This window comes from Sceloporus undulatus, chromosome 3 (assembly GCF_019175285.1).
Source record: "Sceloporus undulatus isolate JIND9_A2432 ecotype Alabama chromosome 3, SceUnd_v1.1, whole genome shotgun sequence".
NCBI classification, from domain to species: domain Eukaryota; kingdom Metazoa; phylum Chordata; class Lepidosauria; order Squamata; family Phrynosomatidae; genus Sceloporus; species Sceloporus undulatus.
The window spans coordinates 246,081,041-246,099,041 of NC_056524.1; the positions used below are offsets into that span (position 1 = coordinate 246,081,041).

General features: G+C 39.6%; 1 protein-coding gene across 1 annotated transcript in view; it reads left to right on the forward strand.

The window, feature by feature from the left end:
• The window catches only part of RSRC1 (arginine and serine rich coiled-coil 1), a 263,566-nt gene that overhangs the window by 50,311 nt on the left and 195,254 nt on the right, over positions 1–18,001 (forward strand). The window contains exon 4 of the mRNA XM_042460744.1: positions 10,406–10,582. Within this exon, the coding sequence (XP_042316678.1) occupies positions 10,406–10,582 (177 nt within the window). The remainder of the gene's footprint in view (positions 1–10,405; positions 10,583–18,001) is intronic.

An 18,001-nucleotide genomic window follows, 5' to 3' on the forward strand; every position in this document is an offset into this window, starting at 1 on the left:
ACCCTTGCTTTAAACTATGCAATACCTTCACTAATTGAATGTTTTTCTTCTTTTGCCATCTGAATATGATTGTTTGAGCAAGTCATGATGTAGTCATTTTGTCTGTAGTCTGTTACCCAGCCATTCAAAGCCTTTTCTCTGTTGATGATAATATAAACTGCATTAGGTTTTTGGGTCTCTTACTAAGAGAACAGTTCTGTTACCAGGGTTTATCGTACAGGCCCCTGGAATGGGCCTGTTGTGTTACAAAAGGGGGCATGATGAGAATGGGAGGTGGCATAGAACGCATCTTACCTCACAGGAGAATGCCACCGCCGGAAGTTCCCATTGCATTCCAGATGTGTTCCAGAGGGGGCGATTTTCAGGAACGTTTCTAAAAGTTCCTGAAAATTGCCTCCTGAGGAATGCATCCAGAATACAATGGGAACTTTCGGTGGCAGCAGAGGCGTTCTCCTGTGCAATAAACTCGTTTATCCCTGTTCCATGGGCTTGCGCAATAAACTCCACCATGGACATCTTGAATGACAAGACAGTCTGAACTGAAATCTGAAACAAAATCATTTTTTTACTTTCTTAGTAAGTTCAATTATATATTTACCAAAAACAGGTGAAATGTACATCCTGATTATGTACATCCCTGATTATAGTGAATGAGAAATTTCCCTTGGCAGCTTCAGCCTGCTTCTTTGGAGCTTGTGCATGTAAGAAACCTGCTTGTTTTGGCATCTGTGGAAAATTTTCTGAATAAGGAACAATTTGGATAAGGAACTTTGAGGCAGTGGAGATAATGGAAATAGAGATGTTTTGGGTTTCCAGAATACGAAGAAATCTGAGACATGGATACAGAAAATATGTATATTCTATTTATGTGTACATGTTAAATTTGTATGAACAGAGATCAGATGGAGAGCCTACTTGGCCACAGGTATCAGCAAATTGTGAATAGTTTTGTGCTATTAATTTTCATAAATGTTAGAGCTGGGGATGAACCAGTATGTGCACAAATAGGTTCTTTTCAATTAGATTATGTAAACCTAAGTGTTTCTGAAACAGAAACTATGGCCTGTTACAGACTGCCAAAATAAAGCTGCTTCGGGTCTCTTTGGGGGTATGCTATTTAAATGATGCATGAGTCCTAAGAGTCCGGAGATCACGCCAAAGCCACACTCCATTCCTAAGCACCGGAGTGCAGCTTTGGTGCAGCTTCCGGATTCTTAGGATGCATGCATCATTTAAACAGCATACCTCCAAAGAGACCCGAAGCAGCTTTATTTTGGCAGTCTGTAACAGTCCTTTGTTTCCTAGCAATTTGAGTGAATGCGGAATTTGGTCTTATGAGCATGTATTTTGTTGTTTTGTGACAGCCGTGCCCTTCCCTCCCCAGACTGAGCTAAGTGTGAATTGTTGGGAAAAAGGGGGCTTAAAGTACAGTGGGTCCTTGTTATCTGCTGGGGTTTGGTTCCAGGATTCACCCTGGATAACAAAATCTGTGGATGCTCAAGTCCCATTAAATATAATGGCATAGTAAAATGGTGTCCCTTATATGAAATGGAAAATCAAGGTTTGCTATTTGGAATTTATACTTTTTAAAACATACTTTCAAGCCGTAGATGCTTGAATCCGTGGATAAAAAATCCGTGAATAAGGAGGGCTGACTGTATTCTCAAATTCCAGTGATCAAAGATTTTAGGTGGAACAACTGCAGTTTCTGCAAAGTGACTGCAGAGAAATCACTAAGAAAAATAAGTTTGCGAGTCTGTTGTTGGCACTTCATTTATCCATCTTGCATCAAGAGTTTGTATAGTTTTGTTTAGAATTAGAAATGTTGCAAATATTTTATTGAAAGTGTTGGTTGATTTGTGTGGGGTTAAAGTGATGTTATTAACCAAAAGAATATTATTGGTAGATGTTTCCATAAAAGCTTCATATTTTTGAAAACAATCTCTATGGGTGGGTTCTCTTTTCCAATGACCTTAACTTAAGTCATTTTAAGTTTAACAAATTTCATTGCTAGACCAGTCATTGTTTTTGATATCTCTTGTTAAAATGTGATCTAGAATAGAGAGATAACCTCAATGATCTTTCCACTTCTGAAAAGTACTGTATTTGCTTTAAAATGTTTTTCAATTATGATATTAAAAAAGTTCAGGTTGTGTTTTAGTGTGTTAGTCATATAATTGGGTGAATGCTAAATGACACTGACCTCATTTCCTATAGAACAATGAAAATTAGTAGTTTCACGTTTTATTAGGCTGATATTCCAGATGTAGTGTACATTTAATTAAGCGTAGTTTCCTTTTGGTTATGGTATGTGTATCTGTTTTTTGTCGCAAATTCTTTCTAGTTTTACAGTTTCCCACATGTTTTCTTTCACCATTTATGATTTTTTTCAAAGCAGAGCTATAAGGACTTAAATCACTTTAGTATGCAGCAAAACAGTTCTCAATCGAACAATAAACGCCATTTTAAAAAGCCCTTAGATCTTCTGTCACTTCATAAATACAAATGTATAAAACGTTATGCAGTTGTAGTGCCCACCTGCTAATTAAATGCAGATTTTCTCAAACTTGTTTTAAAATCTGCTTTATTTGTTTCAACTCTGTCTCTGTTTGGATTACATATGGCTCTCGTGAAACTAATTATGCTTATGGAGCAGCTGTTAAATTTAGTGCAAGTCATTTTATCCAATATTTTACATTTTAATTGATTACCTGTGAAGAAATTAGCAAATTAGCACTTATTGTGCAGTAACTGAATAGTCTTTTATGGATATTTTCTGTATTTTTTTTAAAATGGGCAAAGTGCTAAAGGAAGAAAGACACAGCTTAGAAGTTTAGATAGGATTTTTTTATGAACTCTGATTATCTGGTGTGAAATTCAGGGATGCTGAGTGATGCCAAGCATCTGTGTGTGTTCTGTAAGTTACACATTAAAAGATTGGAAAGAAATGGCTTTTTCATAGGATTTTTGTAGCATATGGGCTTATATGGATCTAAGAAGTCTTTGAAGATCTTTGAACTTGACTAAATGAGTTAACCTTTGGCATGATGAGTATGTGCTTGTGTGTTGGGAGAGGGTTGGGGAGGTTTTGTGTGTGTGTGAGGGACAGGTCTAGTAGCCCATTCTCCAAGTTCATTTCTTTTCCACCTTTGCTTCCTTCCTTGACTCCATGCTGGTTTTGTGACAGAAATATTTTGAAATTTCCTTTGTTGATTATTGAAAGTTATTGTTTATGTTAAATAGTTAACATAACAAGAAAAATTGATTTTTTGGATAGAAAGATATTTTTTGCCAGGTATAATTTTCATTTATACTCTACCTCTTTCTAAATGGTCAAGATAGAGTATGCTTTTAAAATATGGTTTGGTAAATCCCAATAAAGATGTGTCCTCTCCGCTCCTCTCCTTTACTTGTAGTTAGACTTTTAACCACAAATGGCCAATAGCAGCCTTCAAATCTCAAGGGATATCTTGGCCATTTCACCATCTTTTAAGTAATTTTTGTTCCTATTTGCAGTTTGCAATAAACAATGGTTTCCCGTGGTTGGTTTCCCACAGCTAGTTATTAGAGCCAGATTTCAGAAAAGGATTTAGATGAAATGGAAAGTTGTATTTTCTTATAAATTCTACTTGTGCATGAGAGGGGATTGAGAGAATGCTCACTGTAGCACACTTGTTTTTAATGCTAAATGATTGAATGCATAATTTTTGGGTTTCATTGGCTAGATTAGGAGTTACATATGTGCACACAGATATGCAAACATGGATACATATCTCAGTAGACACACAGTATAAGTAGAATAACACTACAATGTAAGAGGATTCCTGAGAACTTTAACCACAAATGGCCAGTAGTAGCCTTCAAATCTTGAGGGATATTCATGGCCATTTCACCATCTTTTAAGTATTTTTTTGTTCCCCTTCTCACCTTTTAAGTCTTGTCTATCTCTGACCAGGAGATGATCAGACTTCCTGGTCTGACCATTTTCTATTATTAAAAACATCTTGTATGGGTTCCCTCCAAAAGGAAGGACCACAAAATTTCCCAGCACATATCATAGTGGTCAGTAACACTAGAAGCTTGGGAACAATTCTGGACATTTGGAGGCAAACAAATTCTCTCCCCAAACTTTTTTTTTGCACTTAGAGTTAAAAGCGAGGGACTCTTGAGAGGGCACAAAAATACCCTTGGATGCTGCATGTGGTCCATTTGCTTGAGTTTTCCCACCCTGGGTTGGCCCCTCCATTTGGATAACTAATAGGGTCCAATCACATTGGATCCCCTCTCCACCCACACATCCCAAACAACCTTTGCCTGGGGATGGCATAGCACAGTTCTTGCTGAGCTCTAGTAGGCTCAGCAGTTTAGATACTTTTTAGAATTTATTGTTTTTTTTTCTTTCTCTGTTGGGAATTTTTTCACACTCCCTATCATTACTTATTTAGCAAGGGCTGATTTATTATTATTATTATTATTATTATTATTATTATTATTATTATTATTATTATTAACCTTTATTTATAAAGCGCAGTAAATTTACACAGCGCGCTGTACATACTGTACAATCTTTTAATTAGACGGTTCCCTGCCCTCAGGCTTACAATCTAAAAAAACATGACACAAAAGGAGAAGGGAGTGGTGGCTGGGAAGGGGATGAGGTCCAGCAGTCTTCTCTACCTCCGAGGCCTGGATCAGGGGAGATGGACTGGAGGGAGGGCTTGGCTTCTAATGGATGGTTAATCTTCTACCAGGGAGGCCTGTTGGCGCTAGCCTGCCTCTCTAGTTGGATAATACATATAAATACATAGCAGTACAGGAAATGATTCAATAAAACAGGCAACAAAAGAACATCAAATAGCAAGTGACAATTATGCAATGCCTGGGAACGCTTCTCTGAACAGGATGGTCTTCAACTCCATTTTGAAGCTGGTTAAAGAAGGTTCCAGTAGTGAGGGGCAGCGAGTGAAAAGGGGCGAATCCGAGATGGGGCAGAGAAAATCCTGGGCTGGGACAGTAGACCTTGACTACCAGAACGGAGGGCCTAGTGGGAAGGTGAGGAGAAAGAAGGTCTGATAAGTAAGGAGGGGCCAGCCCATGGAGGGTTTTAAACATCGACAGTAGGAGCTTATACTGAATGCGGAAAGGGAGGGGGAGCGAGTGAAGGGATGCCAACACAGGAGAGATGTGGTCAGAGCAGTGGGTGGAAGTGATAATGCGTGCAGCTGAATGCTGGACAGAGATTAAAGGACGGAGGTGAGAAAGAGGATGCCCAGCCAGGAGGACATTACAGTAATCAAGTTGTGAGACTACTAGGGCAGTGACGGTGAACCTTTTCAAGGCTGAGTGCCCAAACTGCAACCCAAAACCCACTTATTTATTGCAAAGTGCCATGTCTCTCTAGCTTTTTAGTAACAAACTGTGGCAAACTCTGTGCTGGGACGATGGCACATGTGCCCACAGAGAGGACTCTGAGTGCCACCTTTGGCACGCGTGCCATAGATTCGCCATCACTGCACTAGGGCATGAACCAGGATCTTGGCAGTAGAGGTGGAGAGATATGGTCGGATTTTGGCAATATTGTACAAAAAGAATCTACAAGCCTTGGCTGTGGTCTGGATCTGAGGGAAGAATCAAAGATAAAACCAAGACTGCGGGCTTGCTGGACTGGTTGAATAGAAATGTTGTCCACAGAGACAGAAAAGGAGTGTTGAAGGGTGGGCTTAGGAGGAAAGACAAGAAGCTCCGTCTTGGACATGTTGAGCTTCAAACGCCGATGGTGCATCCACTGCGAGAGAGCAGTGAGGCAAGACGAGACTTGCTGTTCAAGCCTTGGAGAAAGGTCGGGGGTGGAAAGATACAACTGGGTGTCATTGGCATACAGATGGTAGGAAAAACTAAAAGAGCTAATGAGTTTACCTAAGGACAGTTGATAAGTTGGAGGGTTTTCACTTCTTCAGGTTAGTCTTCTTGCATGAAAGAGTAAACGATTTATCCAGTGCCATTTTTCTCTTTGAGTTCATCAAGAACCATTTATAGCAGATAAGGAGAGAAGTTGCCAGAGAGCTGAAGTCATCTCAAATGGAGGGTTCTGTCAGAAGCTATAACACTCTTCTAGTCTCTTTGCCTCCTGAAGATATTTCATGGAGAAACTGCAGTAATACATGTTGGGATATAGAATCACAAGGAAAATGTACAATGTGGGTTTTAATAGTAACCTGGCATTAAAAGGTTACTGTGAGCCATAATGATGAGGCATTTAAGCAGGACGTGACATCAAATAGATATACAACAAGCGCTGTGAAGTACTGTAGAATGCTGCCAGTCTGAAAAGCCACTCAGGAGGGTGGCTGGACTCTGTGACCCCAGAGGGAGAGGCAAGGACTAGTAGGCCTCATGGAGCCTTTGCTAGAGTAGTGACTCTGAGCATTGTTACTAGTGTGGATGATGTCAATGTATATATTGTTGTACACAGTGGACTTTCTTGTAAGAATAAAAGCCTCATCTGAGAGAAGTTTACAGTGTGCTCATTGAGAAGGGAGAGATGTTTCTTCAGCTCACAAGCTGCTGACTACAGTCACGAAGGTGGGAAATCTGGTGCCAGATGTTGACGTGTTGCCTCAGGCGCTGCGCAACATCAAAAGCGTTTTAACAATACATACTGGATTTACCAGACTTTCTAGAGTACGTTAAAGTCTTGGTAAGGTGTTGTCATCTTACTTGGAGGAGTCACATCTGATGGCCTACTTGATTGTTGTAATCCATCCTCTCCCTATAAAGGCCTCTGTTTGGGCAAAAATCACTCTGTTAAACACAACTCCCAATTTGTTAAGCCCCAACACCTCTTAGCCACAAATACAGGGAGGATGGATTTTACGGGTTTGCCATGACGTTCTATTTTGTTTTCAGGGAATTTTATTACATCACTGTTTGAAGTCATCATGTACAGTCGGCCCTTCTTATACACGGAATTTTTATACACAGATTCAAGCATCTATGGTTTGAAAATGTTCAAAGAAAGTATAAATTTCAAATATCAAACCTTGATTTTCCATTTTTTATAAGGGACACCATTTTGCTATGTCATTATATTTAATGGGACTTGACCATACACAGATTTTGTTACACACTGTATAAACAGACTATGAATATCTGGATTTAGGCAAGATGGCAAACAATTGAAAGTATCCTGTCATATGATGCTCAGTAACGAAAGAGGGAGTACAGAAGCCTGAAGCTAATGCTCATAATGCCAAATACAGGATGCATTCCAAATAATGGCCATATTAGATACCTTTTACCTTTCTCCTATTTTTGCCTTGTACCTTCAGACTTGCTTGAGAATAGGAAGGTGTGTGGATATTTTCCAACCTGTATCCCACTAACTGTGAGCTTTCTACTTCGACAGCCCCAGTAGTGACTTTGTTCTGTCCCATCTGCAAGACTGATGAATGTCCTCAAGGTACATAAGAGGATACATGGAATTTCTATCCTGAATGGGCACCACTTTTCTATATTTAATGCTTCCCCCACAGATACGCTGTTTGAATCCAAGCTGTCAGACATAGTGGTTCCAGATGCAAAAAAGAGCATAAAAACAACCACTGTTCTTTCTTTGCAGAAGTCAAACATAACACAGCAGCTTAATTAGGTAAGGTAAAGGTTTTCCCTTGACAAGAATGTCTAGTGGTAACCAGCTGTAGGGGGCAGTGCTAATCTCTGTTACTAAGCCGAGGGAACCAGTGTTGTGAAAGATGACTCCCTGATCATGCGGCCAGCATGACTGAATGGGACACTGTTATCTTCCCATTGAAGTGGTGCCTATTTATCTGCCCGCACTTGCATGCTTTTGAACTACTAGGTTGGCAGAAGCTGGGATTAGTGATGGAGGCTTACCCCATCATGCAGCATTTGAGCCTTGAACTGCCAGCATTCCAACTTTACAATTGTCAGAATTGGCGTCTTATCCATTAAGTCAGCGCATCCCATGCAGCTTAATTACCTGTTATTTTTAAAACACCACACAATCTCTGTTATTCTCCTCTCAAGCTAACTCAGATCAACCATACTAAACCTCCCATCAAAACATCTTTTCTCGTTCCAACTCTAGTCTAACTCGCTGACACACTCTTATCTAACTGAACTCCTCAGTGTCTTTCACCAGCAGTCAATCACCAGCTTTATGCAAATCTCCTCAAACATTATATCAATCAACATTCTGTCGAATATTCCACTCTCTCACCCTCCAAACTTCTCCTTACCTTATACTTTAATATACAATAAATAAATCAAACAGCATTCTTCCAATACAAGTCCATGACCAGAGGTCACTGTAATATCTTGGTCATAAAAAGGTGGAAAGTATTCTACATTCTACATTCTGCTAGACAAGCTGTTCTCTCTCTCTCTCTCTCTCTCTCTCTCTCAAGTTGATAGTTTATTTTTACAAGTGAAAACTGAAGGTGGTGGCAATGGTTGTGTTTGTATATGAAGTACATAAGCCTCTTCCTTTAATTCCTTGAATCAAGAAATTCTTCCTTGAATTATTTGGAATAATCAATGGCTCAAAGATTATTTTCCTGATTTCCTCTGGAATATACAGTTTTGCTCTTTCTTTCCGAGGCTTTGTGCTGATTTACCCATGCCGATCCATACATTTGTGTACATTTGATGACTCACAGATCAGTGTATGAATTAAATGAAAAGGATTGTGTTTAATGTGATGTGAAATTATGCAAAAGTACTCTCAATGGTGTTGGATCATTGTGTGTAAAGAAGCAATCATCTGATGTTGCAGTCATCAAGTAAAGTCTAGATATGTGAGAACCATGCCTTAGATGAGAATTGTTAGAAGGATGCTGGGTAGGGGAAAATTGTCCAGTAATGTATGGAAACCTCTTCAAGTTTGGGATGATTTTATCCTCACCCGTAACTGCCTGCAACCCATCTCACAGTGATTCACCAGAAGTATTTTTGGTGGTGGTAATATAAGTGGCTGTGTGAGAGAAAAGGAGTAGAAGTTTCCTTCTGTGGATTTCTTCTTGAAATAGAATGAGGCATTTTACTTCCCCAAATTAACTTTTTGTTGCAGTATCTGCACCAAAGCAGATCTCCTGTGTATTCCGGGTTTTTCCCCCACATAAACAGGTGAGACTTCTTTGAGCAAACAGTAGTGTAGAGACGTCAGTTAGTTTTATTTTGCATTGCTAATTCATTAGTTTTATTTATCTTATTTTGTCGTATTTATTTTTAACAAGCTAGCTGTGCTTTCCGACATTGGTTTTTCAAATGGAACATACAAATGATTTGTACATACAAACATCCTTTGGTTGTGGGACATTTTTATAGACTTCACTGCACTGCACTTGGGATTGGAGTATGCCCCATGATAGGATCAATATAAGACTTTTTAAAATCCTAATTTCCTCTTAAACTAATTTAGGATACCACCTAAGATACTTTGCCCTTAAGTGCTTCCTTTTTCATTCTTAAATGATTTTATCAACATTTTTTTCTTATTTTAATGCTTGTATGTATCCCAAGCCCCTATATATAGTATCTAGAGTTCCAGTTTCTTTGATGGTGTGGTGAGATGGACAATAGGTTTCTCTTCTCTGCCATTCTTGTCTTCCATTGTCAAGGGAAAGATGATTCTGTAATTTCCTGCTTATGTTGTCCATGTTTATAGTTACCTGATAAGTCATATTTGTACAAGATACAGTAGTATGTTGTCTGAACTGTGTTAATGTTAGGAAATGACATGTATGTGACCACAAGATAGAGCTGTAGCGGAACCTATTACAGTTCTAGTGGCAGTTGACAGTTGACACTTGAATTATGGAATGTTAATGCTGTCAGTCCTTCTGAGAGAGTGTCAGTTATGACAGTTGGTGTTAGAGTAACTGCCTCTCTGTTTTTGTTGTTATGGTTGTTGGGTTGGCAAAGTAACTTATTTATTAAAGTAACTTATTTATTAAAGCCCCCGTGTGGAGTGAAGGCTTGAAGTGCTCTTGTCGTTATTTCTCAAGGCGGGAGCTTAAGGCCGTTTGCAATGGTGAAGGAATAGTTTCCTTCTTGGCCTGAATACCTTTGCAGACATCTCTTCAGATTCCTTCTCCCTGGCATCCTGTCGACGTGGTTCAACTCTGTAGGTGGTCGTGGTGGACACAGTGCGTCTTTCCACACCCTAACAGTTAATGCATTGTTTTCAGTAGTTTTCACAGCAAGCAATCTATTATTTTATTTCTTCATTTGTTTAATTGTATTGGATACAGTGTTTTAAAAATAAGAAATATTTGTGACTAACATAGTATAATGTAGATGAAAGAAAAGGATGAACAACAATATTTAAAACTGGAATTGCTACATTTTTTACAGGTTTTCTTTTTACTTTCTCCTTAACCTATAGATCACACTCCAGACCCCAACAACGTTCTTATAGCCGAAGTAGCGAAAGAACCAGTCATAGAAGAAGTCGCAGTAGATCTCGTGACAAAGAAAGACGTAAAGGCAGAGATAAAGAGAAGACAAGAGAGAAGGAGCGAGCCAAAGGGAAAGAGAAGGATCAGCATTACAGTAAAAGTGGGTAAGTAAAACCTGATGAATGATACATTATGATATTTTTTAGATGCATATATTGGTTTTGTCTTAGTTAAATCAATTTATTTTTACAAGCTCATTATACCATACTCCTAGATGGGTCTGTGACGTACCCCATTTTCCCAGATCATTTTATTTGGATCAGTAGCCACTTAGCTTCACTATGGGGCTCGACAGATGGGCAGAAAGAGGTGATGAGATGCTGCCCCTTTCTGCCCCCGACAGAGGTTGCAGCAACCAAATGATGCTGCCTTCTGGAGCCCTAAAAAGAACCCGCTCCTGTCGGGTTCTTTTTAGGGCGCATGCGCGGTACCATTGCTGTACTCATGTTCCCTGATAACATCCGCTCAGCGCAGCATTGTTTGGGCGCTGTGCCGTGCGAATTCATCGTTGCGTACCTGGTCTTTACAGGGGCATGCCAAGATGGCGCCAGTGGCGCGCAGTAGGACTCGGGAGTGTGCTGATGCTCTGCTCTTCCAAGCCCTAAAATCGGTCCCACGCTGGCACATAGCGCCAGTCTCTACCGGGTCTAAGTCTTAGAGGCAGCTGTTTGCAGACATTCACTAGGACTTTGGTCTTCCTTTTTAAAATACACATTTTAGCACATATCTCTTCCAGAAATTGTTTGAAGTTATTGCAGTGCCCTTCATGAGGAGATACTAATACTAATATTAAAAATGAAAATTGATATTTTTCTCTAGCATTTTCAGTGTTTGAAGAACATCTTATAGTTGTCAGATCCATGTGCATGGTTCTTTCATGATGATGTGATGTAATGATGATATGGTGGTAAGATGACATCGTGATATAGTATTAGGATAGGTGCTGGTTTATTGAGGGGGGAATAGGAATCCTGTGGGAAGCCAAGCTTGAGAAACAACAGGATGGGGGAAATGGCCAGAGGAGAGAGAGATTTGTGGTTTTATGACCCTGTTACAGTGGATTGGGGCTGTAAATCAGGATGCATTGAATGATAATGCAGGGAAGGAAAGAGGAAACATGAAAGGTCACTTTGATCCAGATCAAAGCTTGGGATCGTAGCCAGGGAGTAGGGCTGGATGGTGGGAACTCTTAAGTATGATCCAGGGGGAAAACTTTTCAGTTTCAACACAAACCTTGGACAGAGGAACTTCTGCCTCAATTTCTAGAATAAAATCTTTTGTTTTAATCATATTAAGATGTTCTCTTGGTTGTCCCCTGATACTGAAAATACTTGAGATAAGAAATCTTTTCAACAGCATTGCAGGGTAGGTTAGTAGGTATAATTTAAGTCAAAACAGAGTTATATGTTCCCCCATAGTGGAAATGGCATACAATGGCTTATGTATGTATGTAGAGACAGAGAGGGCATGTCCTCTGTTCCTTCATCCAAGTTATTGATAAAGATGTTTAATAGCACTGGGCCCAGGACAGAATCATGTGGCACCCCACTACTCACTTCTCTCCAGGAAGAAGAGGAGCCATTGCTGAGTACCCTTTGGATTCAGCCATTCATACACACACACACACACAGTAAATAAAACAGCTTCGATGTCAGTGTTCTTTCTGTTAGTGGAGCAGAGTTCAGGTGCATTAAAAGTTATTTCATACTCATCTGTTTGGTATCTTCTCCTACATGAATGGAGGCTCTCAGGATCCTAGAGTTAATGTACAGGGAGCATCACCTTTAGAATAATATGATCATAGAATCATAGAGTTGGAAAAGACTTCAAGGGCCATCCAGTCCAATCCCCAGCCATGCAGGAATACACAATTCTGACAGATGGCCATCCAGCTTTTGTTTAAAAACCTCCAAAAAAGGAGACTCTTCCACACTTTGAAAGAGTGCATTCTACAGCTCTTATTGTCAGAAAGTTTGTTCTAATGTTGAGATGGGATCTCTTTTCCTGTAGAATCATAGAATCATAGAGTTGGAAGAGACCGCAAGGGCCATCCAGTCCAACCCCCTGCCATGCAGGAAATCCAGATCAAAGCATCCCCGACAGATGGCCATCCAGCCTCCATTTGAAGACCTCCAAGGAGGGAGACTCCACTACACTCCGAGGAAGTGTGTTCCACTGTCGAACAGCCCTTACTGTCAGGAAGTTCCTCCTAATGTTGAGATGGAATCTCTTTTCCTGCAGCTTGCATTCATTGCTCCAGGTCCTAGTCTCTGGAGCAGCAGAAAACAAGCTTGCTCCCTCCTCAATATGACATCCCTTCAAATATTTAAACAGGGCTGTCATATCACCTCTTAACCTTCTTTTCTCCAGGCTAAACATCCCCAGCTCCCTAAGGCATTCCTCATAGCGCTTGGTTTCCGGACCCTTCACCATTTTAGTCGCCCTCCTTTGGACACGCTCCAGTTTCTCAATGTCCTTTTTGAATTGTGGCGCCCAGAACTGGACACAATATTCCAGGTGGGGCCTGACCAGAGCAGAATATAGTGGCACTATTACTTCCCTTGATCTAGACACTATACTTCTATTGATGCAGCCTAAAATCGCATTGGCCTTGTTAGCTGCCGCATCGCACTGTTGACTCATGTTCAACTTGTGGTGTACTTGGACTCCTAGATCCCTTTCATATGTTGTCTCCTTAAGCCAGGTGTCCCCCATCCTATATCTGTGCATTTCATTTTTCCGCCCTAAGTGCAGTACCTTTCATTTCTCCCTGTTGAAGTTCATTTTGTTAGCTGTGGCCCAGCTTTCTAGTCTATTCAGGTCATTTTGAATTTTGATCCTGTCCTCTGGAGTATTAGCTATTCCTTCTAATTTGGTGTCATCTGCAAATTTGATAAGTATTCCCCCAATTTTTTCCTCCAAGTCATTGATAAAGATGTTGAACAGTACTGGGCCCAGCACAGAGCCCTGTGGGACCCCACTGGTCACTTCTCTCCAGGATGAAAAGGTGCCATTGTTGAGCACCCTTTGGGTTCGGCCGGTCAACCAGTTACAAATCCATGTAACAGTTGCCTTGTCTAGCTCACATTTTACAAGTTGTTTGCAAGAATGTCATGAGGAACTTTGTCAAAAGCCTTACTATTTTACTAGCTTGTTTTCCAGAATATCATGGGAGACATTGTCAAAAGCCTTACTGAAATCAAGGTATACTACATCCACAGCATTACCTTCATCTACCAAACATAATTTTATAAAAAAGAGAGATAAGACTACAGTAGTCTGGCAGGACCTGTTTTTGAGAAACCCATGTTGACTTTTTGCAATTATGGCATTCTTTTCTAAATACTTACAGATTCTCTGTTTGATGATCTGCTCTAGTATCTTTCCTGGCATTGATTTGAGGCTAACTGGGTGATAATTTTTTGGGTCCTCCCCCCCCCCTCCTTTGGAGATGAAGATAACATTTGTTCTCCAGTCCTCTGGGACTCTTCCTGTTCTCCAGGAATTCTCAAAGATTATTGACTGTGGCTCTGAGATTACTTCTGCCAGTTCTTTTAATATTCTTGGATGTAGTTCACCTGGCCCTAGAGATTTGAATTTATTTATATTAACCAGGTATTCATGTACTATCTCTGTGCTGCATTTCCTCTACTGTGTTCTGCTTATGAGCACCCTTTTTCTTTTGTAAGAAGACTGAGGTAAAGAAGGAGTTTAATAGTTCTGCTTTTCTCTGTACTCTGTTAGCATTTTGCCATCTTCTGCACACAATGGCCCTACCATTTTCTTCTTCTTCCTCTTGCTACGAACATATCCAAAAAGCCCTTTTTATTGTTCTTAACCTCTTTAGCAAGCCTGAGTTCATTCTACACTTTTGTTTTTCTGACTTTACCATTACATGTGCAAGCTATTTGTCTGAATTCCTCTGGTGATTTCCCCCCTTTCCATTTCTTATACATGTCCTTTTAAAACTTAGTGCAGTTGAAAGTTCTTTAGTCATTCATCCTGGTTTCTTGAGACACCTCCCATTTTTTGTCCTCATTGGAACTGTTTGAAATTGTACCTTCAATATCTCCCTTTTGAGATATTGAACTCCCTTCTCTTTTAGTATTTCTGACCATGGGGTCACACTAAGTATTTCCCTAAGTTTACTGAAATCAGCATTCCTAAAGTCAAAAGTATGTGTCTGACTATGGTCCAAAACACACTGCAGAAACAATCCATTTTGAAACTACTTTAATTGTCCTGGCTCAATGATAGGAAGTTCTGGGAACTGTAGATTTGTAAGACATTTAGCCTTCTCTGCCAGAGAGCTCTGGTGTCATGATACACTACAGTTCCCAGGATTCCATAGTACTGAGTTAGGGCCAAATCTCAAGCTGGATTATTTCTGCAGTGTGTTTTGGACTTATGCATGGTTTCCCCTTTCCACTATAATAAACTTTAGGAGAATGTGATCAATCCCACCTAAGGATCATGGCACTTCCATCCCATTAACCAGGTCATCCCTGTTGGTTAGGATCAGATCTAAAATAGCTGATCCCCTTGTTGCCTCTTCCACCTTTTGGAAAATGAAATTATCTTCTAGGCAATTGAAGAATTTACTAGACCTTAAACTCTTGGCTGAGTTTGACTTCCAGTAAATATCAGCATAGTTGAAGTGACCCATCACTATTACACCTCTTCTTTCTGACTGTGTAGTCATCTGTTCTAGAAAGGCATGATCCAATTTATCAGACTGACTTAGGAGTCTGTAGTAGACTCTCATAATATCATCCCTGTTGTTTCTTTCCCTTTCAATTTTTTTCCATATGCTCTTCACCTGGTTCCTAAGATTTAATTCCTGGATCTTTTCACAAGTGTAAACATCCCTGTCCTATAATGCCACTCCTCCTCCTCTCTTGTTTGGCCTGTTTCTCTTAACATATTTAATTATACCCCTCTATTACTACATTCAGATCATGAGACTTATTCTACCAAGTTTCAATGATGCCTATTACATCATATTTTAAGGGCAAGACATTTGGAAAAGGTGGTTATTTGTTCCAGTTGACGCCAGCTTGCATGAGTCCCCTTCTCCCAAGCTGTCTAGAAAGATTGCTTTTGAATCTTCCTCTTGCAAATATATATCTTATGTCAAAGCACCCTTGGTTTCACAATCTAAATATTGTCCTGACTTGTCTGGTGAATAAAAAATCAGACTGAGGCAGAAAAATGGCAATAGGGGAGGGCCTGGAAACTAGGATACCAGCCTCTGCTTGCAGAGTTCTAAAGAATTCTTCAGGAATGGACAGGAGATATTTGCTAGTATCCTCTTGTTAGGGAAACATTCCCAACATGTTCATTTGAAAGGAGTGTCCTTAAGTGACGTCGCGGAAAACCCGAAATGTTCATTAGCAAAACACACTTTATTTGGCCAAGACGACAGCACACCAGCAGATGGTGATAAAATTGCTGTCGCGCCCAATAGCCCTTTCCAAAAGTTTTTATAGCAAAACACAGTTCATTGTTTACATAGCATTAGCTTAATTGGTTATTTAGTACACACATGATTATACAACAGGCAGTTAATTGGCTATTGTCTAAACATCAAGTGATTGGTTGCATTCACTGTCCATGCAGTGTTCACACATTTTTCTTATTGGCTCTACATTTGCTTGGAGTCTGGAATGCAAAGGGATACTAGCTAATGCAAAGAGATACTTAGCTAGGCTGATCCTGTTCTCTTTAAGGCCACTGCAGGGCCAGAGCATTGTATTCAGAGCTCTCTAGAGAAAGGAGGGATGAGGGGGTGTGTACTATGGTCACACACAGTAAAAAAGAGTGGGGGCCAATAGCCCATTTACACTTTACTCTGTAGCTCATTCTATGAGTCTACTGTAACCACTGATTCTTTTGCAAAGCCATGTACAGAAGCAGAAAGCAAGAAAGCATAAGTTCAGCCATATTTATGTCCCTCTCACTCTTAGTGAGTGTGCCAAAGGGCAAGCTCCTTTCTATGGGGGAGTTGTGTTTTACTTCTAAACTAACCCAGGTTTTTTGCAGAATTGTGGCTGATAATTTGGATAAGATGGCCTAATTAAAAGGCTGAATAATCAAGTTTGACACCTGGGATGGCTAATCCCCATTTGTTGCAGGTGTGTGCCTGATTGATTTCACAAATCTAGGTTTGTTTTTGCCAAATATAAATTTACTGAAAATAGATTGTCAATTAAAAAAAAATATTTTTTTTTGCTGTAATGGGCATAATGGAAATTGTTTGGAACAGAAAAAATAATAATGGCATTAAAATATTTTTTGAAGTGCAATTTGGCCTAGAAGACAGAGCTTTGATTAATTTTGATAACATTACTTAAAAGAAGCAACATGTCAACTTCTTAATGAAACAAATATCTTTAAAGAATATAATTTTAGTTTTTTGTAACTTTAAAAATTATGTACATTTACAAAATTATGTACATCTAATAAGACTGAGAGCCAGTATGCTGTAGTGGTTTGAGTGCTGGACTGGCTCTGGAGATAAAGGTTCGATTCTCCATTTGGCCATGGAAACTTACTGGGTAACCTTGGATTCATCACACACGCTCATCCTCTGAAAACCTTGTGATAGTTTTTTTTACCATAATTTGGAAATGACTTGAAGGTACACATCTTCTATAAAATTATTAGGAAGCGAGTGGGTTAATTCTTTGCCATAAATAGTTAGTGGTGGTATGTATTCTTTTCGTAACAATATAGTACTTGGCTCCACAATTTTGTGATATGGCAGTGATTTTATCTGTATAATTGGAACATAGCTATGCTGATTTACTGATGCAACCAATTTCTCTTTTCATTGCCAAAATCTAACCAGATGTTTTTAGTCTGCAAAAAAGATAGAATGCTTTAATAGAAGTCTTTTGTGTGTCATTCATTGAGTGCAGCATATTATTAAAATAAAACTCACATACAAGTTTGCATATTCTTTTAAATCCAGAGCTAACTATTGACTGATTGAGTATACTTTAGTTATTCTTCTCTTTTATACACTGCACAAATGTGTGTGTTGTCATTTGAAGCAGATTTAAGAGCTGTAAACAGAACCTCCTGCTTATAGCCCTCCTCCATTATTTATATATTTGTTTCTGAACCTTCTCTCTGATTCTGTCTAGATTACCACACTACACTCTTAAAGCATTGCTATTCCACTTTAACTGCTCTGGTTGCCTTCTGTGGCATTCTAGGATTTGCAGTTTAAGGAGAGGCATTTAGAATCTCATCCAGAGATCTGTAAGGCCTAACTGAACTACAAACCCCAAAATGCAACTGGAAGCAGCCAGAGAAGTTAAAAGTGTAATAGCAGCGCTATAAGAGGGTAGTGTGGTAATGTGGTATAGCTCTAAAGAAGATAAATGTCTTCATTTGATACCTGTGTATGTAAGGCTGAGTGTTACTAATGATGGAAATTTTACCAGATTCTTTGTAAGAGACTTATTCTGTGTAGGGCCTCTCAAAAGGAAGTTTGGTCAATTTGACACTAGCTTTTC